The following is a 24,133-nucleotide window of genomic DNA, read 5'->3' as shown; positions in this document are numbered from 1 at the left end:
AAGCGTGCTGAACATAATACTGAAGGAAAAGAATGTAAGGGCTCCATTTTCGTCACCCCTTATCCCTAAATTTCTTTGTAATTTTCCTATAAATTAGCATAGGTGAGTGCCTGCCACTTCCTTGTGTCCATTGTGTTTATATAATTGTATAGTCAAAGAAGTTATTTGTGCCAGGCATTGTGCGGCGAGCAGACCCCTTCCCCACTGCTAAATCCCAAAACAGTGTATTTAGAAAGTTTAAACGAAAATGGAGCCCTTATATGCGAATGGCTTGGAATGGGAATGGCTTGCAGAGCCAAGGGAAAGGGCCACCCACAGCAACGATTGACAGAATGAGGCTGTATAAACATATACCACAGCAATATATCGTATTGGTGCTGTTGTGGTTTAAAAATGGTATAACTATAATAATATGATTGTAGCTTACCCCTTTCTCTTAAATTTTGTTTATTTTGTAACAACCGGCAGCTGGACAGTCAACACCTAGCTAGGCTTGAAAGACAGTAACAGTATAGGCACTATAACCTCAGCTGTAGCACCCACAATTAAAAATAATACACAAAACAAAACAAAACCTGTGTGTATGCATGTGTGTGTGCGTGTGTGTGTGTGTGTGTGTGTGTGTGTGTGTGTGTGTGAGTTTGCAGCCGAAACCATGAACCTAATTGGTCCATTTGATAATTTAAAGCGGTGCCCAGACGAGTGGGCTGCAGGAGCCCGTTTACATGCTGTACAGCTGTAGCCTCTATACTACTCGCCTGCTATCTGAGTGTAGAGATGAAAGGTTCAGTGACATGTCACCCTTCTTTAATCTGACCTCTCTCAGGCGGTGCCAGAAGACCAGCGCCTGGCCATAGCTATTATCCTGGTGATGTGGGTGTCTGCTCTGGCCTCTTCTCTCATTGATAACATCCCCTTCACTACAACCATGGTAAGAGACAAATGGACCGCAAACACTAACCTTTTATGCTGGCTTGCGTGTCGTGTCACAGATCATAGCTGAAGCTGACCTACGAGCTCACAACGCACAGTGACATGCTGTGATGCGTTATGATGCGTTGTGAGCTTGTTGCTTGTTAAAAACGTTTAATTTTTTACTAGCTTTCAAAAGTTCTATTTCGTCCCTGCTGACCGCCAGAGGCGGTGCTTTAAGCACTGAATACGTCCCTTCGCGCATGCGCAGTCGAGTATTTATACCAACAATGTCAATTTTGACCCCGTGATGACCCCCGGAGTAGTCTATAACTTCCGGCAGTCACCTGGGGCTCAGTCCCTAATTTCTTCTCGCTGCGCAAGTTGTACACAGTACAGAGTTCTACAGCAGAATTGAACTGCATTGTTACAGAACTATTGAGTTGCTGGTAGTCCCGTGACCATTATTGGTCGGAGTAGCGACGCGCGTTCGCCCTCCAGGAACTGCGACTCTTATCATCTTATCATCTTATATCTTCTTTTCCCCGTGGGAACGAACTAAAGGTAAGCAAACAACCCCTGTGCGCATAGGCTGCGTGCGCGCTGCTTCCCTGCCACACACACGGTTGCGTGCTACGATCGGTGACCTGATAGCGTCCCGTTCAGCACTGGTTAAAGCTGAACGGATAAGTTCGGGTCTCTTTGCCAGCTTACACTGTTTGATTCCCATGCATGCATTTAATTGAATTGTATGCTATGCGGTAGTGCTAGTGACGGCAAGCGTAGCGCTGCCCGCTCCCAGCACGTTAGCCGACATTGCTAATTTGCTATTGTTTATTGTTTAGTTTTCTGTTTAGCCCGTGTCTGCGACGCGGCACGCCGCAGCACGGTGCAACTCGAGTAACACTCATTCTGTGTACTGTAGTGTACTTATTTAATGATACTATTAAGCTTATAGTTTAAGTTTGGCGTTACTTCAGTAACCCCGGATATGTGAATTAGCTTGACTGATTTGGTCGTCACTGTTTTCAAGAGTGTACTTTAATTTCGGCATAGAGTCACTGCCTCTTTATAGGTTGTTGTTTGTCAAATTAGATATATGTAACTATACGTTGTATTGTTATTATTATTATATACTAATTAATAATATAATATTAATAGTATATATTAATATAATAATAATTATATATTATATATATTATATTATTATTATATACTGTATGTAATTATATATTATATATATTGTATTATTATTATATACTATATATAATTATATATTATATATACTGTTCTATCGCTGTTAAAGCACCCCTTAGCCGGCATAGGTGGCGTGCGCGCCCCCTTCCTCCAGCTAAGCGGCCTTTAGCACAGCCAACAGTAGCCTCTGCTGGCACAGGCAGCGTCTGCGCTCCCTCCCTCCAGCATACGGCTCCACCTCTAGCAACCACTAGCGTCCGCGCTCTGGGCTACATCTGTGGGTTACCGATGGACGAACCCTGCCACCACCTGTGCACCTCCTGTCAGGCTCCTCTGCGGCCAGAGGATGGGCATGACCTCTGCCCTGGGTGTCTTGGCCCCCAACATCTGAGGGAGGCACTCGGCGACAACCCATGCATGAACTGCACCATCATGCCCCGGGAGGTGAGGATAGCCAGGTTGGCACAGGTGGAGAAGGTGGACGGTGAGCTTCCCCCATTGGGCATGCTAACCCAACGACAGACCAGGGCTTCCAAGCGTCGATCCACCACACCTGCTACCTCGACCCCTGCTTCCAAGAGAAGGGCGGGGCCTGACCATAGGCTATCATCTAAGGTCGACCAGATGTCTGCCGACCTGGCCCTAATGAGGGCCATGTTCATGGCCCGTCAGCCCGAGATCCAGCCGGAGGACGTAGAACCACCTACTCCGCCGATGCCGCACCTGATCCCTGAGGGTCAGGACCCGGACACACTGTCCCTGGCGGCCTCAGCCACCCACTTCCACGACTATGACGAAAGTGAGGCGGATGGGGCAGAGGCGGCTTCCGAGGCCTCTGAGCAGGGCTCGTACTCATCAGCCCAGACCGGTCTGACTGAGACGGCTGGCGGCTCCATGAGGGCCGCCCTGTACATGGCTCTTGATCATCAGGGCCTGGCTGGACCGCAGCAGGCGGAGTCAGCCCCGTCAAGCCGTTTCTTCAAGAACAAGCCAGCCCCCTCTAGCTTTACCGTTCCTCACTCAGAGGACTTCCTGAAGGAGCTACACACTTGCTGGAGAGACTCGAAGGCTTGCTCTCGTCTCTCTGCCGATGGGCGTATGCTCGCGGCCATGGACAACCCGGAAGGAGTCGGCCTGCAGCGCATGCCGGCTGTGGAGCCCTGCATCGCTTCCTTAGTTGTCGACCCCGACGAGGCGCTACGGCAGGACACCAGGTGCCCCCGACCCCAGTGCAGGACCACCGATGACCTCCTCATAAGGGCTTATGATGCAGGAGCCCGTGCCGGGAGGATCTCCAACTCCCTGTCACACCTCATGCTCGCCCTCTCTGCATCTCTGCAGGCGAACAACGCGAGCGCAGAGCCCGCAGACGCCAACACCCTCTGCGACGCATCACTGGAGGCATTCGGCCTCATGTCAAGAGAGCTGGGACGGATGATGTCCACTCTCGTTCAGGCGCGGCGCCAAGTCTGGCTCTCTCAGGCCAACCTGACTGAGAAGACCAGGGCAACCCTGCGCGGTCTTCCAGTGGTGCCGGGAGCGATATTCGGCCCAGCTGCGAGGGAAGCGCTGGACCGCACAATCCGGGCCAGGGCGGACAAGGAGCAGCTGTCAAGCCTGAGGCGACAGCGCATGCCTCCCCCAGAGGGACCTCCCAACAGGAGCAGAGGCCCCTCGGCCGCCACCCGAGCTCGCCTGCCACAGGCCCCCACTTGGGGCCAGCGCACTTCCCAGCGGACTGAACAGAGGCAGGGCCATAACCCTGGCCGGCCCTCTACTAGGCAGTTTCGTGCCCCGGGCCCTGGGGGACCCCCCCCCAGGGCCCCTAGGGGCCGGGGGGGCAGACGCTGAGACCACGCGGCCGGCCGTCGGATACTTTACACCTCAGCAGCTCAGGTACTGGGCTGCTCAAGCTTCGGACACGTGGGTGATTGCCACCTTAACCCACGGGTACAAGCTTCAGTTCCGACGCCGGCCCCCCACAGCCGGCCGGGTCAGAATGACCACTATAGCCGACCCGGCAAAGGCCCTTGCCCTAGACCAGGAGCTGTCCATCCTCCTGGCCAAGGGCGCCATCGAAGCAGTAGACCCCCGGGAGCACCCCAGGGGGTTCTACTCCACATACTTCCTAGTGCCAAAGAAGACAGGCGGTTTTCGCCCCGTCTTAGACCTGAGGGTGCTAAACAAATACATGAAGGTCATTCCGTTCCACATGTTGACCTCAAGGGACGTCCTGCAATCCATCGCCCACAGGGAATGGTTCACATCAGTGGACCTAAAGGACGCATATTTTCATGTCCCCATTGCTCGGCAACACCGCCAGTTCCTGCGGTTTGCCTATCGAGGCCGCCACTGGCAGTTCAGAGTTCTGCCGTTCGGACTCTCCCTCTCTCCGAGAGTATTCACGAGGTGTGTGGCAGCGGCGCTGGCGCCTCTCCAATCGCAGGGCGTCAAGATCCTGCCATACCTCGACGACTGGCTGATCTGTGCGCCATCCCAGGCGCTGGTAGCCGAGGACACAGCACGTCTCCTGTCCCATGCAGCCCGGCTGGGGTTAAAGGTAAATGTGGAAAAAAGTTGCCTGATCCCATCCCAAACCACAACATTTATTGGTCTGGCGTTACACACCAGAACGATGAAAGCCTGTCCGTCCTCACGCCGGGTGGACGACATTATGAAGTTTCTTCCCATGTTCCGGAGAGGCAGTCGGCTGTCGCTCATCACATTCCTCCGCCTCTTGGGCAAACTGACGTCCGTGGCGGCCGTTGTCCCCCTGGGTTTGCTGCGACTGCGCCCCATGCAGAGGTGGCTGAACAGTTTTCAGTTGGACGCCGAGCGACACAGACACAAAAAGATAACCGTGTCACAACAGTGTCTACTCGCCCTAGCCCCATGGAGAGACAGGGCTTACCTGTCGAGGGGGGTCCCTATGGGGTCCATTCCCTCTCGCAGGGAGATCGTCACCACCGACGCTTGCCCCCTGGGCTGGGGTGCGGTGTGGCAGAGCAGGACAGCTCGCAACCAGTGGTCGGCGGAAGATCGCCGAGACCACATAAACGTGCTGGAGCTACGTGCGGTGCACATGGCTCTACAACGCTTCCTGCCATACTTGAGAGGCAGGCACATACTCGTACGGTCAGACAACACCTCAACCGTATTCCACATCAACCACCAGGGCGGAACCAAGTCTGCACGACTACTAGAGGTGTCCACAGACCTGCTGACGTGGGCGGCCCCCCGTCTCACCAGCCTACGGGCGGTGCACATACCAGGGGAGCGGAACCACCTCGCAGACTTCCTCTCCCGCCAGAAGCCCCCGTCAGGGGAATGGCGCCTCCATCCAGAGGTGGTGCACACCATCTGGGCCCGCTTCGGGAGAGCACAGGTGGACCTATTCGCTTCAGGGGAGTCAACCCACTGCCCTCGCTGGTTTTCCCTAGCGGAAACCATCAGTCCTCTAGGCCTGGACGCACTGGCGCACCCCTGGCCACAGGAGCTGCTCTATGCATTTCCACCACTCCCTCTGGTACGTTCAGTTCTCCAGAGGGTCGTTCAGGAGGGTCACACCATCCTGCTGGTGGCCCCTTTCTGGCCAGGGAGGACATGGTTCCCCCTGCTCCACAGCCTCTGTCACGGAACGCCTTGGCGCCTCCCCGACAGGAGGGACCTACTGTCACAGCTGGGAGGCCGGATCTGGCACCCATGCCCACAACGCCTCCAGCTGTGCGTCTGGCCGCTCAGGGGCCGGAGCCACTGCTGAGCAGCCCGGTGAGATACACCATACTGAACGCCAGAGCGCCGTCCACCAGGCTACAGTATGACAACAGGTGGAAGCTGTTTTCCAGCTGGTGTAGGGATCTGGGCGAAGACCCAGTACACTGCCCTGTACCCAAAATCCTGGAGTTCCTACAATCTCTACTAGGTAAGGGCCGGTCCCCCTCTACCTTGAAGGTTTACGTGGCAGCAATTTCCTGCCGCCATGTGGCAATTAACGACCGCACAGTAGGGAGCCACAACCTGGTGTCCCTCTTCCTGAGAGGGGCTCGGAGGTTGCATCCCCCGAGAGCTCCGAGGGCTCCGTTATGGGACCTTAACCGGGTACTGGACGCCCTGTGCGGGCCTCCCTTCGAACCCTTGGCACAGGCCGAGCTGAAGTGGGCGTCATACAAGACATCCCTTCTCCTGGCCATTACATCGGCAAAGCGCGTCAGTGAACTGCACGCTCTGTCAGTCAGTGAAACATGTCTGAGGTGGAACGCAGACGGCTCGGGGGTCACGCTGTGGCCAAACATAGCATTCCTCCCGAAGGTGCTGTCGCAGGCTCACCTCAACCAGCCTATCAGGCTGGCTCGATTTAACCCCCCACCTGGAGAGGGGACAGACAAACTGGAGCTGTTGTGCCCAGTCCGGGCTCTGAGAGCCTACATTGAAGCTACTGCACGCATCAGGCGGGCAGAGCAGCTATTCCTTTGCCATAGTGGTGTGAACAAAGGCGGCGCTCTCTCCAAGCAGCGCCTGTCCCACTGGATTGTAGACACAATCAGCCACGCCTATGAGGTAAGTAACCTCCCCGTACCATCAGGTGTACGGTGCCACTCTACAAGGAGCATTTCCACATCGTGGGCTGCCATGAGAGGGGTGCCCTTGGAGGACATTTGTGCCGCCGCCTCATGGGCTTCGGCAGGCACTTTCTCAAGATTTTACAGGGTGAACGTGGCCACTCCCCACCCATTGGACGTGGTCCTCTTCCCCGAATCCTCCGGTTCTACCCTTTGAGGTTTGTAATCAGGATTCCTCGTGACTTGTCTGGTATAAGTCATTCAGTGCTTAAAGCACCGCCTCTGGCGGTCAGCAGGGACGAAATAGAACGATAGTTACGTATGTAACTACGGTTCTATGAGTCCTGAATGACCGCCAGAGGCACTCTTGTCACTCAGAATCCTCGTGTTCTCGCGAGAAGATTCTGTAGGGACTGAGCCCCAGGTGACTGCCGGAAGTTATAGACTACTCCGGGGGTCATCACGGGGTCAAAATTGACATTGTTGGTATAAATACTCGACTGCGCATGCGCGAAGGGACGTATTCAGTGCTTAAAGCACCGCCTCTGGCGGTCATTCAGGACTCATAGAACCGTAGTTACATACGTAACTATCGTTTTGTAGCTTTAAAAATTGACACAATAATACACAACTTTAGCATGATTTTTTAGCATGATGTAAAAAACTGTCTTTCTAGTAGCCTATGTGAGCACACACACACACACACACACACACACACACACACACACACACACACACACACACACACACACACACACACACACACACACACACACACTCAGGAGATGGTCTGATGGAATATATATTCTGGTTCTTTCTAAAACTCAATATTTAGTGCATCTGGCCCAGGTGCTTTCCCAGACTGTAGCCGCTTAATAGCCTCAAGCACCTCTTTCCTAGAGTAGATTTCTGATGATCTGACAAGCTGTGGAGATTAAGGGAGGATAAAAAGATGTCCGTTAACTCTATGGCATCATCATGCAACTTCCATTTCCATCTATTTTCACAGAAAGTTTTAAATGTCATAAATTGTTGCAGTGTCAAAATATTGCTACCAAGACTATTGTTACAGTATCCTTGCTTTATCAACATGTTTGTATAGGTTTTTGCTGGCAAATAAATCATACAATTCAAATGATGCCTTTTCCGCCAAAAATAGATGACACAACTTCAGCTAATTACTTCATTAGTATTTTTTTGCAGTACAGTGCATGTTTTTTTTCTGGCTTTTCTGGCTTGATGTTTCAAGTGGAGTCAGGAAAGAGCGAGAGAGAGAAGGGGAGAGACATGCAGCAAATGTCGTCATGAACGGGACTCGAACACGCGACACGCTGTCAGGCCAAAGCCTGTATATGTGGCATGCGCCTGGACCACTTGGCCAGCAGTACAGTGCACCTTAATGAACATTCAATACATGTAAAATAATTCAATCAATTGAACATGATCTGAGCAACTGGGTCTAGGAAAACAAGCCCCAAATAAGCGACTAGGCCACATGAGCTGTATACTGTATCTACAAGCTCACCGTGCGTCGCTTACTATTTTCAAAAGATCTTGGAACATTTTCAATTTCAGATGGGGGATATAGGGACAAATACACACTTACTATTCATTTGGGGGTCGGGTCCATGACATGGAAATATTTGAGAACCACTGCATTGTTTAAATAATAATGAAATAAGAATGATGTCATAACTGCCAGGTGCAACAAGCTCTTGTAGCTCCTGTTTTTGTTCGTTTTCGACGTTCTATTGTTGGTTCACCCACTGTGTTTTGTTATGGCTATCCAGTAGCTCCAGTTTGCTCATAACATTATAGCTTCTGTTGCCACTCGCTTTGCGTTAATTCAGAGTATGGGTTTTTATGCCGTTCAGACTATCATTGGCTTAGGAGGCAGCCAATCATGACTAGGTCGCTAGTAAGGTCTCTAGGAGGCAGCCAATATGACTAGGTCATCACTAAAGTCGTCTTTACGGTCGTCAGTAGTGGTGGCCGGGTGCAAATACTCCAGGCGCTTTTCAAGCACCTGGCAAAAATCTGGAAGAAAGCCCAAATAAGCAACTACTACACTTTATAAATAATAAGCGGACATGGCAACACTGGTAATCAGCATCCGAATGCTGCATTCTGTGTTGCATGCAGCAACACTTTCCCCAAAGTGGGTCCTTCCTTCCACAATATGCCACAGCTGACATACAGTGAGGTAACAAATTGAACCCAGTGCTCTGAACTCTGAATGTGCAGCATCGACAAAACAAAGCTGCAGTCACTGAGAAGCTTTTTGCTGCTTTATTTTGTTAAAACCTTGCCATTGAATGCTGTCAAGTCTGTATAAAGTTGCATTGACTGCTGTGTCATTACCTGGCAAAAAGGACTGCTGCAGTATTGCTGCTACACAGCAATACACAGTCAACTCAGTCAACAATACACAGTCAACCTAGTACCTACTGACCTAAGATGCGCAAAATCAATATCCACATTTAAAACTCTGTTGAAAACCCACCTTTATCTTAAAGCCTTTTCCTAACTGTCATCATTGTATTATTATGTATGTTTTGTATTTTTATGCCGGCTATTGCATGGATTGATCTTTTATTGTTCTCTTGATGTAAAGCACTTTGTGACTTCGTCTAGAAACCCGTACAGATCCATTATTGTCTGAGTATCGAAGTTTTGAAAAGTTTCACTATTCTTATATGCTCAAAATATGGATACCAAATGTACAAGGTGAACATGAAAAATAACATGTATTGTATATTGTTATATAATTATTTGTATGTAGGCCATTATACACAATAGCCTTCATTATCAAGCACTTTCCAGCATGGCCTTGGTGAATGACAGCAGAAGGCTGGGTGTATTGATTTGTGCACAGACAGACTACATTCTCAACAGCACTGAATTCATGTTCATGCTGTCCTTTTTACTTCGAAAAAGAAATTACCAAAAGGCGATTGTGTAGCGCAAAATTTGTTTTCCTTTAAAGTGCACTTTTCTTGGCCTGGTGGAGCACTCTCAAAAGTTGACTATATAGTAGACTATACTTTCTTGAGAAATGTACGTGCATATGACACAGACTGCTTTTTATCAGATCGCCAATAAATTGGCTGTCTCGAGAATGCTGGCACAACACTCCGCACTAGGGCATCAAATTGACCCTTGCTTAGGCGGAAGTTGCTTTAAAAAGAGCTTCATCCTGACAGAACCTGTGGACATATGGTTGTGATATGCCGTCTGCCATGGAGGCAGAAGCAAAGCAGGGCACTGCATGGTCACCATTGGGTGTGTGTGGGACTGTGGGTGCATGTCATGACATCCTCCACCACCGATAGTGCCACAGGTGTCACAACCTCATCCAGGAGGTATTTCAGCAGAAATAGAGCTCCAAGCTACACTGTCTGCCTGTTACAAAGTAACATACCCTTATAAATCAGAAAACACACACATAATCCTATTTTACAAGGACACCGAAGGGCAGATACTGTAGCTCACATTACGTGCAATTTGGATCACTCCTTTATCCATATGGAAACTTCAATTACACTGGTCTCAATTATTTTGAAGAATTAAAACAAATCTGACTCATAATCAATATTTCTTTAGCCTAAAGTGAGACCTGTAAAAAAACGTCACAGTATCTCCACAAAATGAATGGAAATGCGATTTAATTAATTAATTCATTGGGAGATCTAAATGTCAGAGGTCCTTTGACAAATGGCTGTGAGCTTCAGTTCTTGAGCGATTCCCACAACCTCTATCATATAGCCGAATTTCGTGGAAAACGACAGCACAGAACTGTCAAAACTGCGAAATATGGCAGAATCGGTAAGGAAACAAAACAGGGTCTTTTCCCCTTTGGGCTTGACCCATAATAATAAGAATAAGGATAAGAATGTATAACAAGACATTAATGAAAACATAGCATTCTGTAAAAGCCTTTGAGAAGAAATTATATTTTTAACAGGACATTAAATATATTTCTGTGTGCTCTCAGATTCCAGTTCTCATCAACCTGAGTCAGGATTCAGACGTGAACCTGCCAGTGAAACCTCTGATCTTTGCATTGGCCATGGGAGCCTGTCTGGGAGGTGAGTGTCTCATTTTATCCCCACATTTACAAATAGTGCACATGTATAAAGTATGTTTGATTAAATTGAATTTAATTATTTTTAATATATTTTTTAAGATGTGGATCTTTATAATGCAGTATGACATGTGCCACATGAATACATTCGCTGCCATGTCAACACTTCTGTGTCCTTCCCAGGGGAGGACGAGTTGCTTTTTGTTACAAGCAGCTCAAGCTTGGCACATTCACTCTTCATTGCTCACCCCATGGCAGGCCTTCTCTAAACGGAGAACGGCTCTACTCTGTGTGGGCGGGAAGGGACACAGAAAGAGAGTTATTATAACTGCAGCTGTGACAGTGCCTTATTGATCAGCAATATGATGCTGTCACTGCCCCGTCACCTTTTGAGACGTGAGCCATATGGCAGCTGTGACAGCAGGCTGAATATCGTTGCCACCAGGAAGAAACCTCCTATATCCATATTCTAACTTTTTATGTTTTTTCGTAAATCAAGGCCGTACTACAGTGTCACACAAAAGTATCAATAGTAGCAGATCTGCAAGCTCGATGTGTGCGAAGCGACAGAGACATACTGTATGTTCTAACACACTTTCCTAAAACAATTAAACATGCAAAAATAAATAAATAATAATCATATCAAATCACACAACTGGAATACGTACATGACTCACTGTTTTAACACAGTACAGAAAAGGAGTCATTCTTAATGCTTCATTGCTCCATCAAGCGGATGTGCATTTGCAATTGCTGCTTGCATTTACTTATTTTATTTGTTACGGTTCTCTGCTCTTCATAACTTGGCAAAGGGAACTTTGGGAACCTAAAACATATTGTATAGAGAGCAGCAGTGCATAGATAATGGTTTCAAGTAATTTCTCCTTCTGTACCTAATACTCTCCCTTGTTAAGTACTGTATAACAATGGATCGCAGCTTGTCTGGTGTGGTAATAAAAGAGACCCTTATTACCTTGTTGAATAGACGAAGAGCACTCTGTCTGACGTACTGTATTATTTGAATGCATTTGGGCACATCCAGTTCCTTTTCTTTTTTTTGTATAATTTTTATCCCACGATTTTGTAACCCATTTTCCACCCGTGTCAATTATCTAATGTGATCCTGGGCTCTACACACCCTCCGCCAACCTAGTCCCCATATTATATGGGGGACATGGGGAGAGCAACAGACTTGAACTCATGCTTCCTTCATGCCTGAGTGTCCAAGTTGCTCCTTTACACCTGACAGGGGGGAGTTTCCCTGGTTGGGCGTAGCGCGTGGAAGGAACACGTTATTCCAAACAGTTCCTTTCCCCTTCATCATGCGCCCTCGGCTGGCCAGGGGGAGGCAGTTTAGAGACCAGGATTACTGCATGATTTTTGTGAGGGTACCTACCCTAGGGGACACGGGGATCCAGTTCCTTTTCAACTGTACATTGTTTTAATGCTGTTTTTGCTTCCGTTAAGGAAATGGAACACTGATTGGTGCATCGGCCAATGTTGTATGTGCAGGGATTGCTGAACAACATGGTTACGGATTCTCCTTTGTGGAGTTCTTCAGGTATGTCTACAAGAACACACAACTCCATACGCATCACTACAAGTCCAGAGCAGGGCTGAACAGTGACAAACGTTTGTTTCTGGCATTTAATGCCTTGACTGGCCCACTTCTGGTGTGGAAACAAAAGTGGCTCACCAAATGTTATTTTCACCCCATGTGCTCATAGCATTACATTTCAGCATTCATTAATGTATTATCCGGAGTAACTGTTGTCACAGCTTGTTAATCATATCAATTAGATACAAAGTAGCCTACACCCACATCTAGTAACTTCAAACAGACTGCCCACAATAATAGTACAGTGAAAATGTCCAGTGAATGATCCCTCCCTAAATCTGCTTTACTTACTGTATATCAACGCATGCGCATGCTTTGCCCTACACATGAACATACACAGATAGAGGGGTTACATAGGTGTGCGCATGCATGCACGCATGCACAGACACAGATGCTGGCAAGGACATCTATAGACAGCGTCGGAAGTTATGCTGGAACGAACGTGCTGTGTCGCAAATCTGTGCTCAGTCTGACTGTGAAGAAGATCACAGTCTTTAGAGCTGTCTGTACACCGCTGCATACTGCCCACCTGCGGTGTCACTACAGACAACTCATAGACAGAATCAGGCGACTCATAGTGGCTTATAATGTCTGCATGAGGCTGCATGCTGCTGAGAGTTTCAAGAAGCTCCAGTGCACGGCATAATTGTCAATGTCGGAGTACCCACCTGCTCTGCTGTGCTGCGTAATGTTGTGTCGCTGTCATAACAGAACCTGTTCGGTCAGGTTCTCCTCTAGACTGTGGCCACACATCAGTTTCTGTATAGTTACTTAGAAACTGAACATTCTGATTTCATGGAATGGAATGCATTTCATGAGTCATTCAAAAACAGCACTGAGAATCAGGTAGTCCGTTTTCCTGTCATGCAGACTAAGATCACTGCATAGATATGGAATCTCTGTGTGAAACCTGCATTTTCAAGGGGCAAATACAAAAAAACTGCCTTTAAAGATAAACTTGCCCCATATTTGCATATTGGGCCCTGATTGGTGGCCCACAACGTCAGGGGCAGTGAACTAGTTCAGTTTAGCATGCTGCCTACAAAAAATGAAGTAGATTAATCATTGAGGAACTTTGTGAATGAGACTAACAGAAGGCATGGTGTTAAGAAATGGTCCTAAAAATGCTTAAAGCTTAAAACTGTGTGCACTGTTACACTAGGACAGGAATAAGCAGACACATTCACCGGACTTCTAAATCTGCATGTGACTGACCATTACGCACGGCTGTGAATATAGCTCCCAGTTCATCACATGCACATCATGCTGTGTGAATACTTGATTATGAAATCTCATTTTATAGTTATATTTGGTGATTGTCATATATATTGTATCATATATTGTAATTATATGGGCTACATGCAGACTGCAAAGAGAGGCTGTCGCTGGGTTTGTTTAAGCACCTCCTTGAGACGCTGAATAGACTGGGGGATAGCGACTTGAGTCGTGCATGCACAATGTGTTGCAATTGGTTCTTAAGACGTCTGTTGTTTTCAAGTACCTACAACGCTGCCATCGCTCGCTACTGCTATATTGTGGCCCACAGCCACAGCATAGCCATAGCGAGCGATGCAGGGAGAGAGATCAGCTCAAGGGTTGCTGTCCTACAGACAGATAAATAATGGAATATTATATACGGGGGATAGACCCTTGAGATGCAGCATCTCATTTTCGAGGGCGTCACCATAAAACTGATGTAAGCATCCTAGAAAGTAGGCTTTATGCTTACCATACATACGTTGCTATAATAGTGGTGCTCAAACATTTTCATGTCAATCTAGGGGTAGGGGTAGCTTGAGTGATATCTTTGATTATTTTTCATATCTCTGACTGTCCCAAAGTTGTGTAGATTAATGTCACAAACTGGTGACAGAGCAGGCAGCCACTGCTGATAAGGAATGATCCATGCAGCGGCAGCCACAAATCGTTGGAGATCTTTTTTTATTCCAGGCTGAAATGTAGAATGTAATTTGGTTGTATGGTGCATAATTGAACACTTCCAGCTAAAGCAGCCAGGCAAGTAATCTTTGACATCTCCAACATTTGGGCAAGGTTTCAGCCCAATCACAGCCACTTTGACATACAGTACGAGTACATGAATATCTCCAAAAGTATAAAACGATGTGAAAGTGGAGGTACTTCTGAGGCCTAATGGCAGTCTCCACAAGAAATTGCTGTTAGATTAGCTCCGGAAACAGACAGGAACAGAGACACATAGACGACTATAAACCTGCAGAGTTCCTTGACATGAAAAGCTGTAATTGGCTATAGTCAGAGCAGTATAGGAACGCACTCGTTCTACTCCGCGTCCAGGCAGTGGGGACAGACGGACTGCTGCCGGTGCAAATGAAAATGGCCTGAATAACTCAGTGGTGAGCTGCTGTAGCATCTGCACTGCGGTCTCCCCCCCCCCCCCCCCCCCCACTTCACAGCCACGGTGTCCTGCTGTTATGTTTCTCCCAAAGCCATTGCCACGGGAAGTATATCTTCAAAGTAAATCGCAAAAAATGTAGGCTGCGTGCTCCTGTCCCTAAAGGACACGTGTGTCCATGCCAGCGGTCAGACTTTACCCGGCGTGATTAATTGCCGTCACTTCGATTCCGGTATGCCCCAGCGTACCGTCGAAGGAAGAGGCGAGTGTCTCGCCCCAAACCTCGCCCCACCCGCGTTTTCTCTGTGATGTTTTTTTCTTCCCGCCCTGATACCACTATCTCTCATTAATCTTTTGACTGAGAGTTGTTTTCCTGTAGGTTCCCTTTAGCACCCTCACCCGCCCCCACCAGCCCCACCACTCTTATCCTCACAGCTCCGCAGACGCCAGACCAATCACTTGTGGCGGGTCACGTCATGGAGGCTGTCTGTCCTCCCGCCTCACAGCTCCGCAGACAGCAGGCTTGCGGCACGGCAACAACTGTAATAATTGCCTGGCCGTGAATGCCTCGCTAGACCATTTGTTTTTGCACAGAAACAGAGATCATTGCCAGGCTGTACTGTAAATCCATTCAGTGGCATATTTATTAATGGCTGAGTTGAGGAGTGCCTCCAAGTAAAGAGCTACTGTATAGCAATATCTCAGACATCTCAGTGTCCGGCTGTCACTATTGGGCAATTTTTATAGGGGTTTCCTGTGACCCTACCATTAACATCCTATGGCAGGCAAAAATGTAAAACTTTCCTTTTGCTTTAAGTAGCATGTGACATAGGGGGTTCTTATGATTCTGAATCCATCCCAAGCATTAGTTTTGCACAAAATACACTCCTTGGGCTAAAAGCAGCCATAGCCACTTGCCCAAATGTGCCCAAAATGTGCTGACCTCATCACATTTGCCATGACGTCTATGGCCGTTTTTAGCCCAAGGAGTGCAATTTGTGCAAAACTAATGCTTGGAATGGATTCAGAATCATGAAACGCCCTAGTTTGACATGTCACATGCTAAGGAATGTTTTTGCCTGCCATAGGATGTTAATGGTGGGGTCACAAGAAACCCCTATAAAAAGAATTGCCCAATAGTGACAGCCGGTCAGCAAGTGGATGTATATAGACAATATTTTAGGCCAATAAAAAAGACTATATACCAAATTTCCCACCTCGACTGCCGGACTATCAAACCATTTCGAAAATAGTCTATCTACAAGCTCACAACGTGTCTGGCTTGTCAAGCTTGCCATTTCAAATAGCCAAAATATAAAATAGCTCTTAAAGGGGAATACCACTGATTTTCAACATTGAACTACCGGTAAGTCATTAATATACCGTAGATCTGTTGTGGGGAAATAAGAAAAAGGTCCTCCCCTTCTGTGTTGCCTAGAACTGGATAATTGATTGTTGGGGTCATGTGATGATCAGTGACATACGTAAGGTGTGTCTTTGGCTCACACTCTAGGTTGCCTCATTCACTATGGTAGTCTCGTATGTCCAGACTGTTGCCTCATTCACTATGGTAGTCTCGTATGTCCAGACTGTTGCCTCATTCACTATGGTAGTCTCGTATGTCCAGACTGTTGCCTCATTCACTATGGTAGTCTCGTATGTCCAGACTGTTGCCTCATTCACTATGGTAGTCTCGTATGTCCAGACTGTTGCCTCATTCACTATGGTAGTCTCGTATGTCCAGACTGTTGCCTCATTCACTATGGTAGTCTCGTATGGCCAGACTGTTGCCTCATTCACTATGGTAGTCTCGTATGTCCAGACTGTTGCCTCATTCACTATGGTAGTCTCGTATGGCCAGACTGTTGCCTCATTCACTATGGTAGTCTCGTATGGCCAGACTGTTGCCTCATTCACTATGGTAGTCTCGTATGTCCAGACTGTTGCCTCATTCACTATGGTAGTCTCGTATGTCCAGACTGTTGCCTCATTCACTATGGTAGTCTCGTATGTCCAGACTGTTGCCTCATTCACTATGGTAGTCTCGTATGGCCAGACTGTTGCCTCATTCACTATGGTAGTCTCGTATGTCCAGACTGTTGCCTCATTCACTATGGTAGTCTCGTATGTCCAGACTGTTGCCTCATTCACTATGGTAGTCTCGTATGGCCAGACTGTTGCCTCATTCACTATGGTAGTCTCGTATGTCCAGACTGTTGCCTCATTCACTATGGTAGTCTCGTATGGCCAGACTGTTGCCTCATTCACTATGGTAGTCTCGTATGGCCAGACTGTTGCCTCCCACAATTTTCAAATGCATTCGGTCACACAGTGTAGGTGTAGGACATGGACGCTCTTTTGATGATTAAGGGAGAAAGCGGATATGAGGCCTCCTCCCCACTTCCGTTTCGTCTTTACAGTGGCGCACATTTATCCTAATATAAATTAAAATAATTGAAACATATAGATTGCTGCTCAGGTCGCAGGCACCCCTGAATTTCCTTGTTAGCTAGAATCTCACGTTGAAGTCATATTAATGTATGTAAATGTAAATATTTAGCCCTAAGATAAAGTCATGATATGTCATGATGAGGAAAACTTGAGAACATAGTGGTTTCCATTACAACAGATTGAGAACTTCAAATCCAGTTCTAGATCTGTTGAAACAACAGAGCTTCTTAATACGGCACAGTTGAGAAGCACGATTTAAACTAAGGTATAATGGACTGGCAACCATATATGGAGGCGTGCCCGACTGAACGACTGGCGGGTTTTCATAGTAATCTGCTACCTTCAGTCGCAAAAATATCGGAAATACTCTAAGTCTAAGTACAGTCCTTCAATAAAATTTACTGTTCTTTCCACCAATAGAATGGAGCATCCGTTATGCAAGAAGCAGCCTGTGCCTATCGAGGACACACTAGGTTTCTGCGTAATTTAAGGGGAATGCGCAGCTGGCTTCAGCGGCCTTATTGAGTCTCTCATTTAAATCTCCACCTGTAAAAGGCGATCGCCATCCCTTTGGGAGACTCCAACTCAACCCCAAGACGTACATTGTTGCAACACAAGGGGGTCTATTAAGTAGGTCATATAATATTACTCAATACCGACAGCCAGCAGTAAGTGGATTCATGAATGCATGTATAGTCAATATAGACAATTTTTTACTATTTTGAAAGGGAAAAAAAATTCTATATCGATCCGTTTTTTTCTTCAAAATAGTAAAAAATGGCAAATAAGTATGGATAAGGGGTAAGGGGTGGCGCAAGATATACAGTAGCCCTTGGCCTTTTGTCCCTTTACACCAAATCTCTTCACCAAAGATAGCTTATCTAGCTTATCTTTTTATCTGTTTTAATGTTTTAAAGGGCTTGCCTTAGCATAAAACCCTCACAGTCAAATGGGTCTATGTCCCTCTGGTTTTATCTGAAAAGACACTTTGAGATTACATCAGGCCATTTTAAAGACGTTCCATGCATAATTAAAGCACTGTGTGAGATTGCAGGGTGCAGTGGGGATTTTAGCCAAGGTGAAATTTGCTCCTCTCTCTCGTCTCCATTGTGAAAACTAGGCACATTGTGCCTCTGTCATTCCTGACTGAGGCACAATGTGCATTGCTCAGCAGAAATGGACTCACCATACAGAGGTCAGGTGACATCGGCATACAGTCTGCTTTTAGTAACAATTTAGAGATCACTGGCTCCATCCATTCTCTAAGAATGATGTTCACTTCAAAGACTCATATTGTGGATTATTTAAGGCTTTCATATCTTCTTCTATAAATGCACAAATTTCTCTGTGTGTGTGTGTGTACGTCTGTAATCCACGTAACTCGAGAACCGTTCACCCCACAGACTCTATGGTGTGCTATTCATGATAATATAATGCAAATCACAAACCAGGATATTCCTTATACACCTGCTCCGTTTATTCTGGGTGATCCATCGTCATTAAAACATCTCCCCGCATCTCTAGCTGACTGGATTCATACAGCATTAATAGTGGGCAGGAAAATCATTGTTAAGGAATGGAAGTCTGAGGATTTGCCTCCAGCACATTTCACATTTCACTCAGCTTGGTATTGTGGCTGCTTTGGAGAGGTTATCTTTTAAAATGAATTATCAGTGAGATAAATATGATTGGAAGTGGAACGTGTTCCTCAGTCATGTTGCAGGTCCTTGATGTGATCCATGGTCAGGCAATGCCCTTTTGATTGTTTACTGTCTTAGTATACCGGACCGGTACATACGATACAGTTGATGATGCTGCGTGTTTGGTCATGGAAGTACCCTCACTAAAAACGCCGGGACAACGCTCCACACGTCCCAAACTCTTCTCCCTTCTGGCTCCAAAACTGTGGAATGCACTTCCCATTGCAGTCAGAACTGCAGCATCACTCCCAATCTTCCGCCGTAGTCTGAAAACCCACCTTTTCAGACACCATCATGGCCCATAGCACTTACCCCACCCCCTTAGATAGCATTTCTGTAGACTTAGATAGCATTTGATACAGACTTATAGCATGTTATGTAGACAGCACTATAATTGCATTGTATGTAGTCATAGCACGTCATAGTACATATGTATAGCATAGTAGTATATATGTATAGTTTATATGTATAGTTTCATTATATAGATATTCCACTGTTACTTTCTTAGCTTACGCATGTTTCATGATAAATGTTTTTATGTGATGTATTCCCATGCTTTTTTGTTCTTGCTTAATGTAAATCGCTCTGGATTAAGAGCGTCTGCTAAATGCCTAAATTGTAATTGTAAATTGTAAACTAATTCTTTTTTTTTTGCCTGTTCTGACATCACATGTGATGGTACTGTTCAGCTATCCTGTCAGCACCATAGGGTTCTGCTAAGGATGACACATACACCACTAAACCGTTATAATGGCCTTTATCACAGCAGCCAAAATTTACATAAAAAGTAGGGTAATAATGTTACAGTACAATGAGTACATCCTGTACAGGTATCCTACTGTAAATGCACAAAATCTCTGTCCATGTGTGTGTGTGTGTGTATGTGTCTGTAATTCACGTACAGTATCTCGAGGTCCAAATGGGACTGACCGACTTCAAACTTGAGTGGGGAGAAATCCATATATGGGCATAAAAGAGACACGGACAGAAACAGAAATGCATTTCTAACTTGTATCGTTCTTGGCTTGCATTGGATCGGCAATTAACTGATCTGAACAATACGGCCATATATGGGCATACTGTATGAGACAGACGGACTTCAAACTCTGTGTTCGTATCAGGGCGTGATGCGACAAATGGGAAGTTGGTTGCATCAGAGGTGCCAGTACAGGTTTCATGTCCATTAATCTGTACTGTAGGCTACTAGCACTGGTAATAAACGGTATTCTCAGAAAACAAAGTGGTGAGAAAACATTTTGAATATTCCATGGCAATCAGTCTGGAACCTTACTTTTGAGAGAGAACGAATAAAGGAAAGATCTTATTTCCATTTTCTCCAGGTAGGAAAATGTCCTATAGTAAAAATAAATACTTATAATCATTAGTCTTAAAGGGACACTTCACCCTTTTTGCAAAAAAATATATGTTAATGCCGTTTAGAAGCTTTAGATCACTTTCCTGGGGGTATTTATGTGTGTAATATGTGGTTTTAGATATTTTAGATTGTAGCAGTGAGCCTGTTGTCTCTGATGTCATGGACACTGGGCTCACTTCCTTCCTGGACTACATGTTGTCTCAGTAAGACAGCTCTCCCCCCTATCCACAAGGAGGAGCAGTGCACCAAAATATTATGGGAATTGTAGTCCAGGAAGGTAGTGAGACCAGTGTCCATGACATCAGAGACAAGAGGCTCACTGCTACAATCTAAAATATCTAAAACCACATATTACACACATAAATACCGCCAGGAAAGTGATCTAAAGCTTCTAAACGTCATTAACATATATTTTTTTGCAAAAAGGGTGAAGTGTCCCTTTAAGTACTAATGACCTTAGTTTCCACATGCAAATCAAAAAAGGTACATTATAGAATACTTAGTTTGATTTGTGTCTCTACTCTAGTAGGCCTACATCATGTGTCTTTTTGTCTGGGCTCTAATCTCGCAAACTGCTGGACCAACACTGATTGATAACTAATATAATGGTTCAATGGAAGTCACATAAGGCTGAAACCATGTATCCAATTATTGAGGTCCAATGGAGTCACACTCTTATTATACCCAGTCTCATTATTATAGCAAAAAAAGTCTATATTTTCATCTATAATGTCATGCCCAAATAGGAATGCCATGTTGAAAGTGGTTAAGAACGGTTACTGTTGTTGAATTTATACAAACATATCTCTCATCCTTCCAAAACAGTCTAATCTGTGTCAGATAAGGACAAGGAGGAGGCTGTAAATTGACACCCAGATTTCACAGTTTAGGAGCAGATGTACAGTAGGATGGTTAAATGACAAACCATCTGGAGTTCTAGCCATCTGATGATAGATTAGATAAATTACCATACTGATCTGAAAATCTTTGAACGTCAAAGTCTAAAGTAAAGATAAGTATAAGCTAAAATAAATCTGATGTGAAATATGAGATTATAAACCTCAGTAGGCAGCAGCAAACTCAAGTCTTTTATATAATTTTGCATTGGTCTCCTATACCACCTCCTATAAACCTGTATTGGATTACTGGCTCAGGAATGCGACTAAAACCAAACAAAATCTCCATGAATCCAGGCTTCATGAGGCTGAAATGATATGGTCAGTATCATTTCAGCATTATGTCAGTAGCATGTCAGTATCATGGTCAGCATCATGTCAGTATCATAGTCATTATGTGGCTGTAGAAATGTAATTCTGAGTCCATGGCTAAACCCATTCAGGACGGGAACCCCTTTTGGTGTTTTTACCCTTCAGGACGGTTGTTGCTATGTACAGTATAATAGCAACATAACGTTTTTCTCATTTTTTGAATAAATAGAATAGACGTTTTTCAGAAAACTTAGGTCAGGTTTAAGAAAGCGTTTTTAGACTCAGTCCTAAATGGATTTCTGGCTTGATTTGTGGTTTTTAACATTGCCGATTGAAGTGCTGACTGCATTCTTTCTTGGACTCAAAAACAATTTCTTCTGTTTTGTCTTTGTTTGATTGAAGGAATCTTGCACATCCAATCCAATCACCATCCAATATGGAGGAAATATTAAGAGGACAATTAAATCGGACAGACCCAAATAGAAGGTCCCAAACCAACCCACTCTGAAATCTAATAGATTACCACAGCTATTCATACTGTATGTTCTGGAGGAATTGTTGCTGAGTTTTCTCCCAGTACTGGAAATTGAACGGAAATATTGTGTCATTGTTGCGTATGTCTCTCTTCATTCTTATGTTGTTCTTTGTTAATCCTTATGTCACTGTTCTCCGCTGGTCTATTGACCTTAACAGAAGAGTTTGTTTACACATCCCAGTGATTGTTGCATGTAGTCATGCTTCACATTCCGGAGAACAGCACTGACCGGCTTTGCTCCGTGGTGGGAAATATTGCTCTGCACTGACAGTGCCTAAGTTACGATTCATAACTTGTTTGTTCTCTAACTTGGAAGTTCAACAATCACCTCTTGACACTATAAGCAATAGGCAGGCAATATTACAGATATCTCATACAGCAGTTCTTAAACCTCTACGTCTACACTGTACGTACTGTATGTCAAAGATACTCCCACATGACCAATATGTGATCTCTGGTTTTATAGTAGCATATGTTTATGTAAGAATAAATATACATTTGACAGTGACTCGCTAAACACGATCTTCAGTTCCTGCTTTGCCCTGCACAGTGAAATACAAAGTGTTAATGTAACTCTTTGGATTGTGTTGCATATAGCATGTGCAACACTGTAATGATTGATTGCAAGAAAGCTAGTCAATATCAAACATGGTATATAACATAAGTTGTCATGTCCATCAAATATTAGGTGTTGAGCATAATCACACAGCAAAGCATTGTTCTCTGACGACATAATAGCCAAGTCAAAGTGTTCAAAGAAGAGAAGCTAAACATCAGTTATTTCAACAGCTGGCAGCACATGTTTCTACCAGGATAGGATCCAAAAATATCTTCCACTTTGAGTGATGTAGAAAGCCCAGGGTAGATACCACACTGATAGAACTGGTGGTGGGGCGGGTAGAGAAGGGATTACTAGACGCAGCTGTATAATTACTCTGGTGACGCTTCTACCAGAGGGATTGTGGTACAATCAAGCAGATAAAGGACTTCGCACATGTCGCTCGTGGGGAGCGCCGGCTCTCCAGGAAAGCTGCTTAAGCAACAGGAGTGGACAGGAAATCTGGCATCTCTGTTTCCTGTTAATGCCATTTGAATAGCAGGGCTTACATAGACTCACAAGCCAGTGTCTAAATACTTGGCTCAAATGCTTTGCTCAACTAGAGACTGGTGACAATCTCCTAACAATCATTGAAAAAAAAACAAAAAAAATCTTCAACAGTAAAATTAAACAAAACAGCATGGCATAACCAATCCAAAGTCTTTAGGGCGGTCCCTATGGTGGTGATATAATTGGTTCCCAAAGAAAGCAGTGGGCGTAGGCTTGTCATTCTACTAACTACACTGGATTGTGATGGCCCCAAACGTATCGGTAGGAAGCTTACAATGTGTTGCAGTGATGTGAGCTTGTAGATCGACTGTCTATTCATTACCCACACGTGAGTTGAGTATACAGTAACTTAGGCTTCAAACGGTGTCTGTGGACGAGAGTTACTCCACTCCTCACTACAGTATGTCACATTATGTCCGGAGTCAAATGTAGGGTGAAATTGTTTGCTTACGATGCTGTTTCTTTTCTCTCACAGGCTGGGATTCCCTATGATGATAATGACGTGTACGATAGCCATGTGTTATCTGCTGGCCACCCACATCGGTCTGGGCTGGAACATGTGATCTACCACTGCTGTGCAGAGCCAAAGAGACTGTGTGTGCGTGTTTGTGCGTGCCTGTGTGTGCGTGTTTGTGCGTGCCTGTGTGTGTGCATGCGTGCGTGCGACGAATGCATGAATGAATTAATGCATTTTTCCTTCCGTGTCTTGTCCTTCAAGACCTTATGGGATTATAAGACACCAAAAACATAGTTATGAAAAATATATACAGTACATTCTTGTGTGTGCGCAACTGTGCAAGTATGTGTGAGAGAGAGAGAGGGGGGGGGGGTGAAAGGGAGAGAGAGAGTATGTGTGAATTAACGACAAGATGTGCATAATGTATGTGTGGGTGTGTGCATAGTGCATACTGTAGATGCATTTGTGCAAACTGGCATATGACACTGTACCATGAATGACCCGTAGCACTGGAGATGCAATCTGAAGTAAAAGCATTAAAGTTCAATCAAAGAAACT

The 24,133-nt window shown here is 45.6% G+C and overlaps 1 protein-coding gene across 1 annotated transcript in view; it reads left to right on the top strand.

The window, feature by feature from the left end:
• Positions 1-23,916, top strand: part of oca2 (oculocutaneous albinism II) — a 69,677-nt gene extending 45,761 nt beyond the window's left edge. The window contains exons 21-24 of the mRNA XM_080769443.1: positions 827-931; positions 10,663-10,756; positions 12,220-12,313; positions 23,594-23,916. Of these exons, the coding sequence (XP_080625569.1) occupies positions 827-931; positions 10,663-10,756; positions 12,220-12,313; positions 23,594-23,681 (381 nt within the window). The 3' untranslated portion in view covers positions 23,682-23,916. The remainder of the gene's footprint in view (positions 1-826; positions 932-10,662; positions 10,757-12,219; positions 12,314-23,593) is intronic.
• Positions 23,917-24,133: the final 217 nt, after the last annotated feature.

The sequence above is a fragment of the Protomyctophum bolini genome, assembly GCF_963924005.1.
Source record: "Protomyctophum bolini genome assembly, chromosome: 8".
In the NCBI taxonomy this organism is placed as follows: Eukaryota; Metazoa; Chordata; class Actinopteri; order Myctophiformes; family Myctophidae; genus Protomyctophum; species Protomyctophum bolini.
The sequence above is the reverse complement of the archived record's forward strand: the minus strand, read 5'-3'. Positions and strand labels throughout refer to the sequence as shown.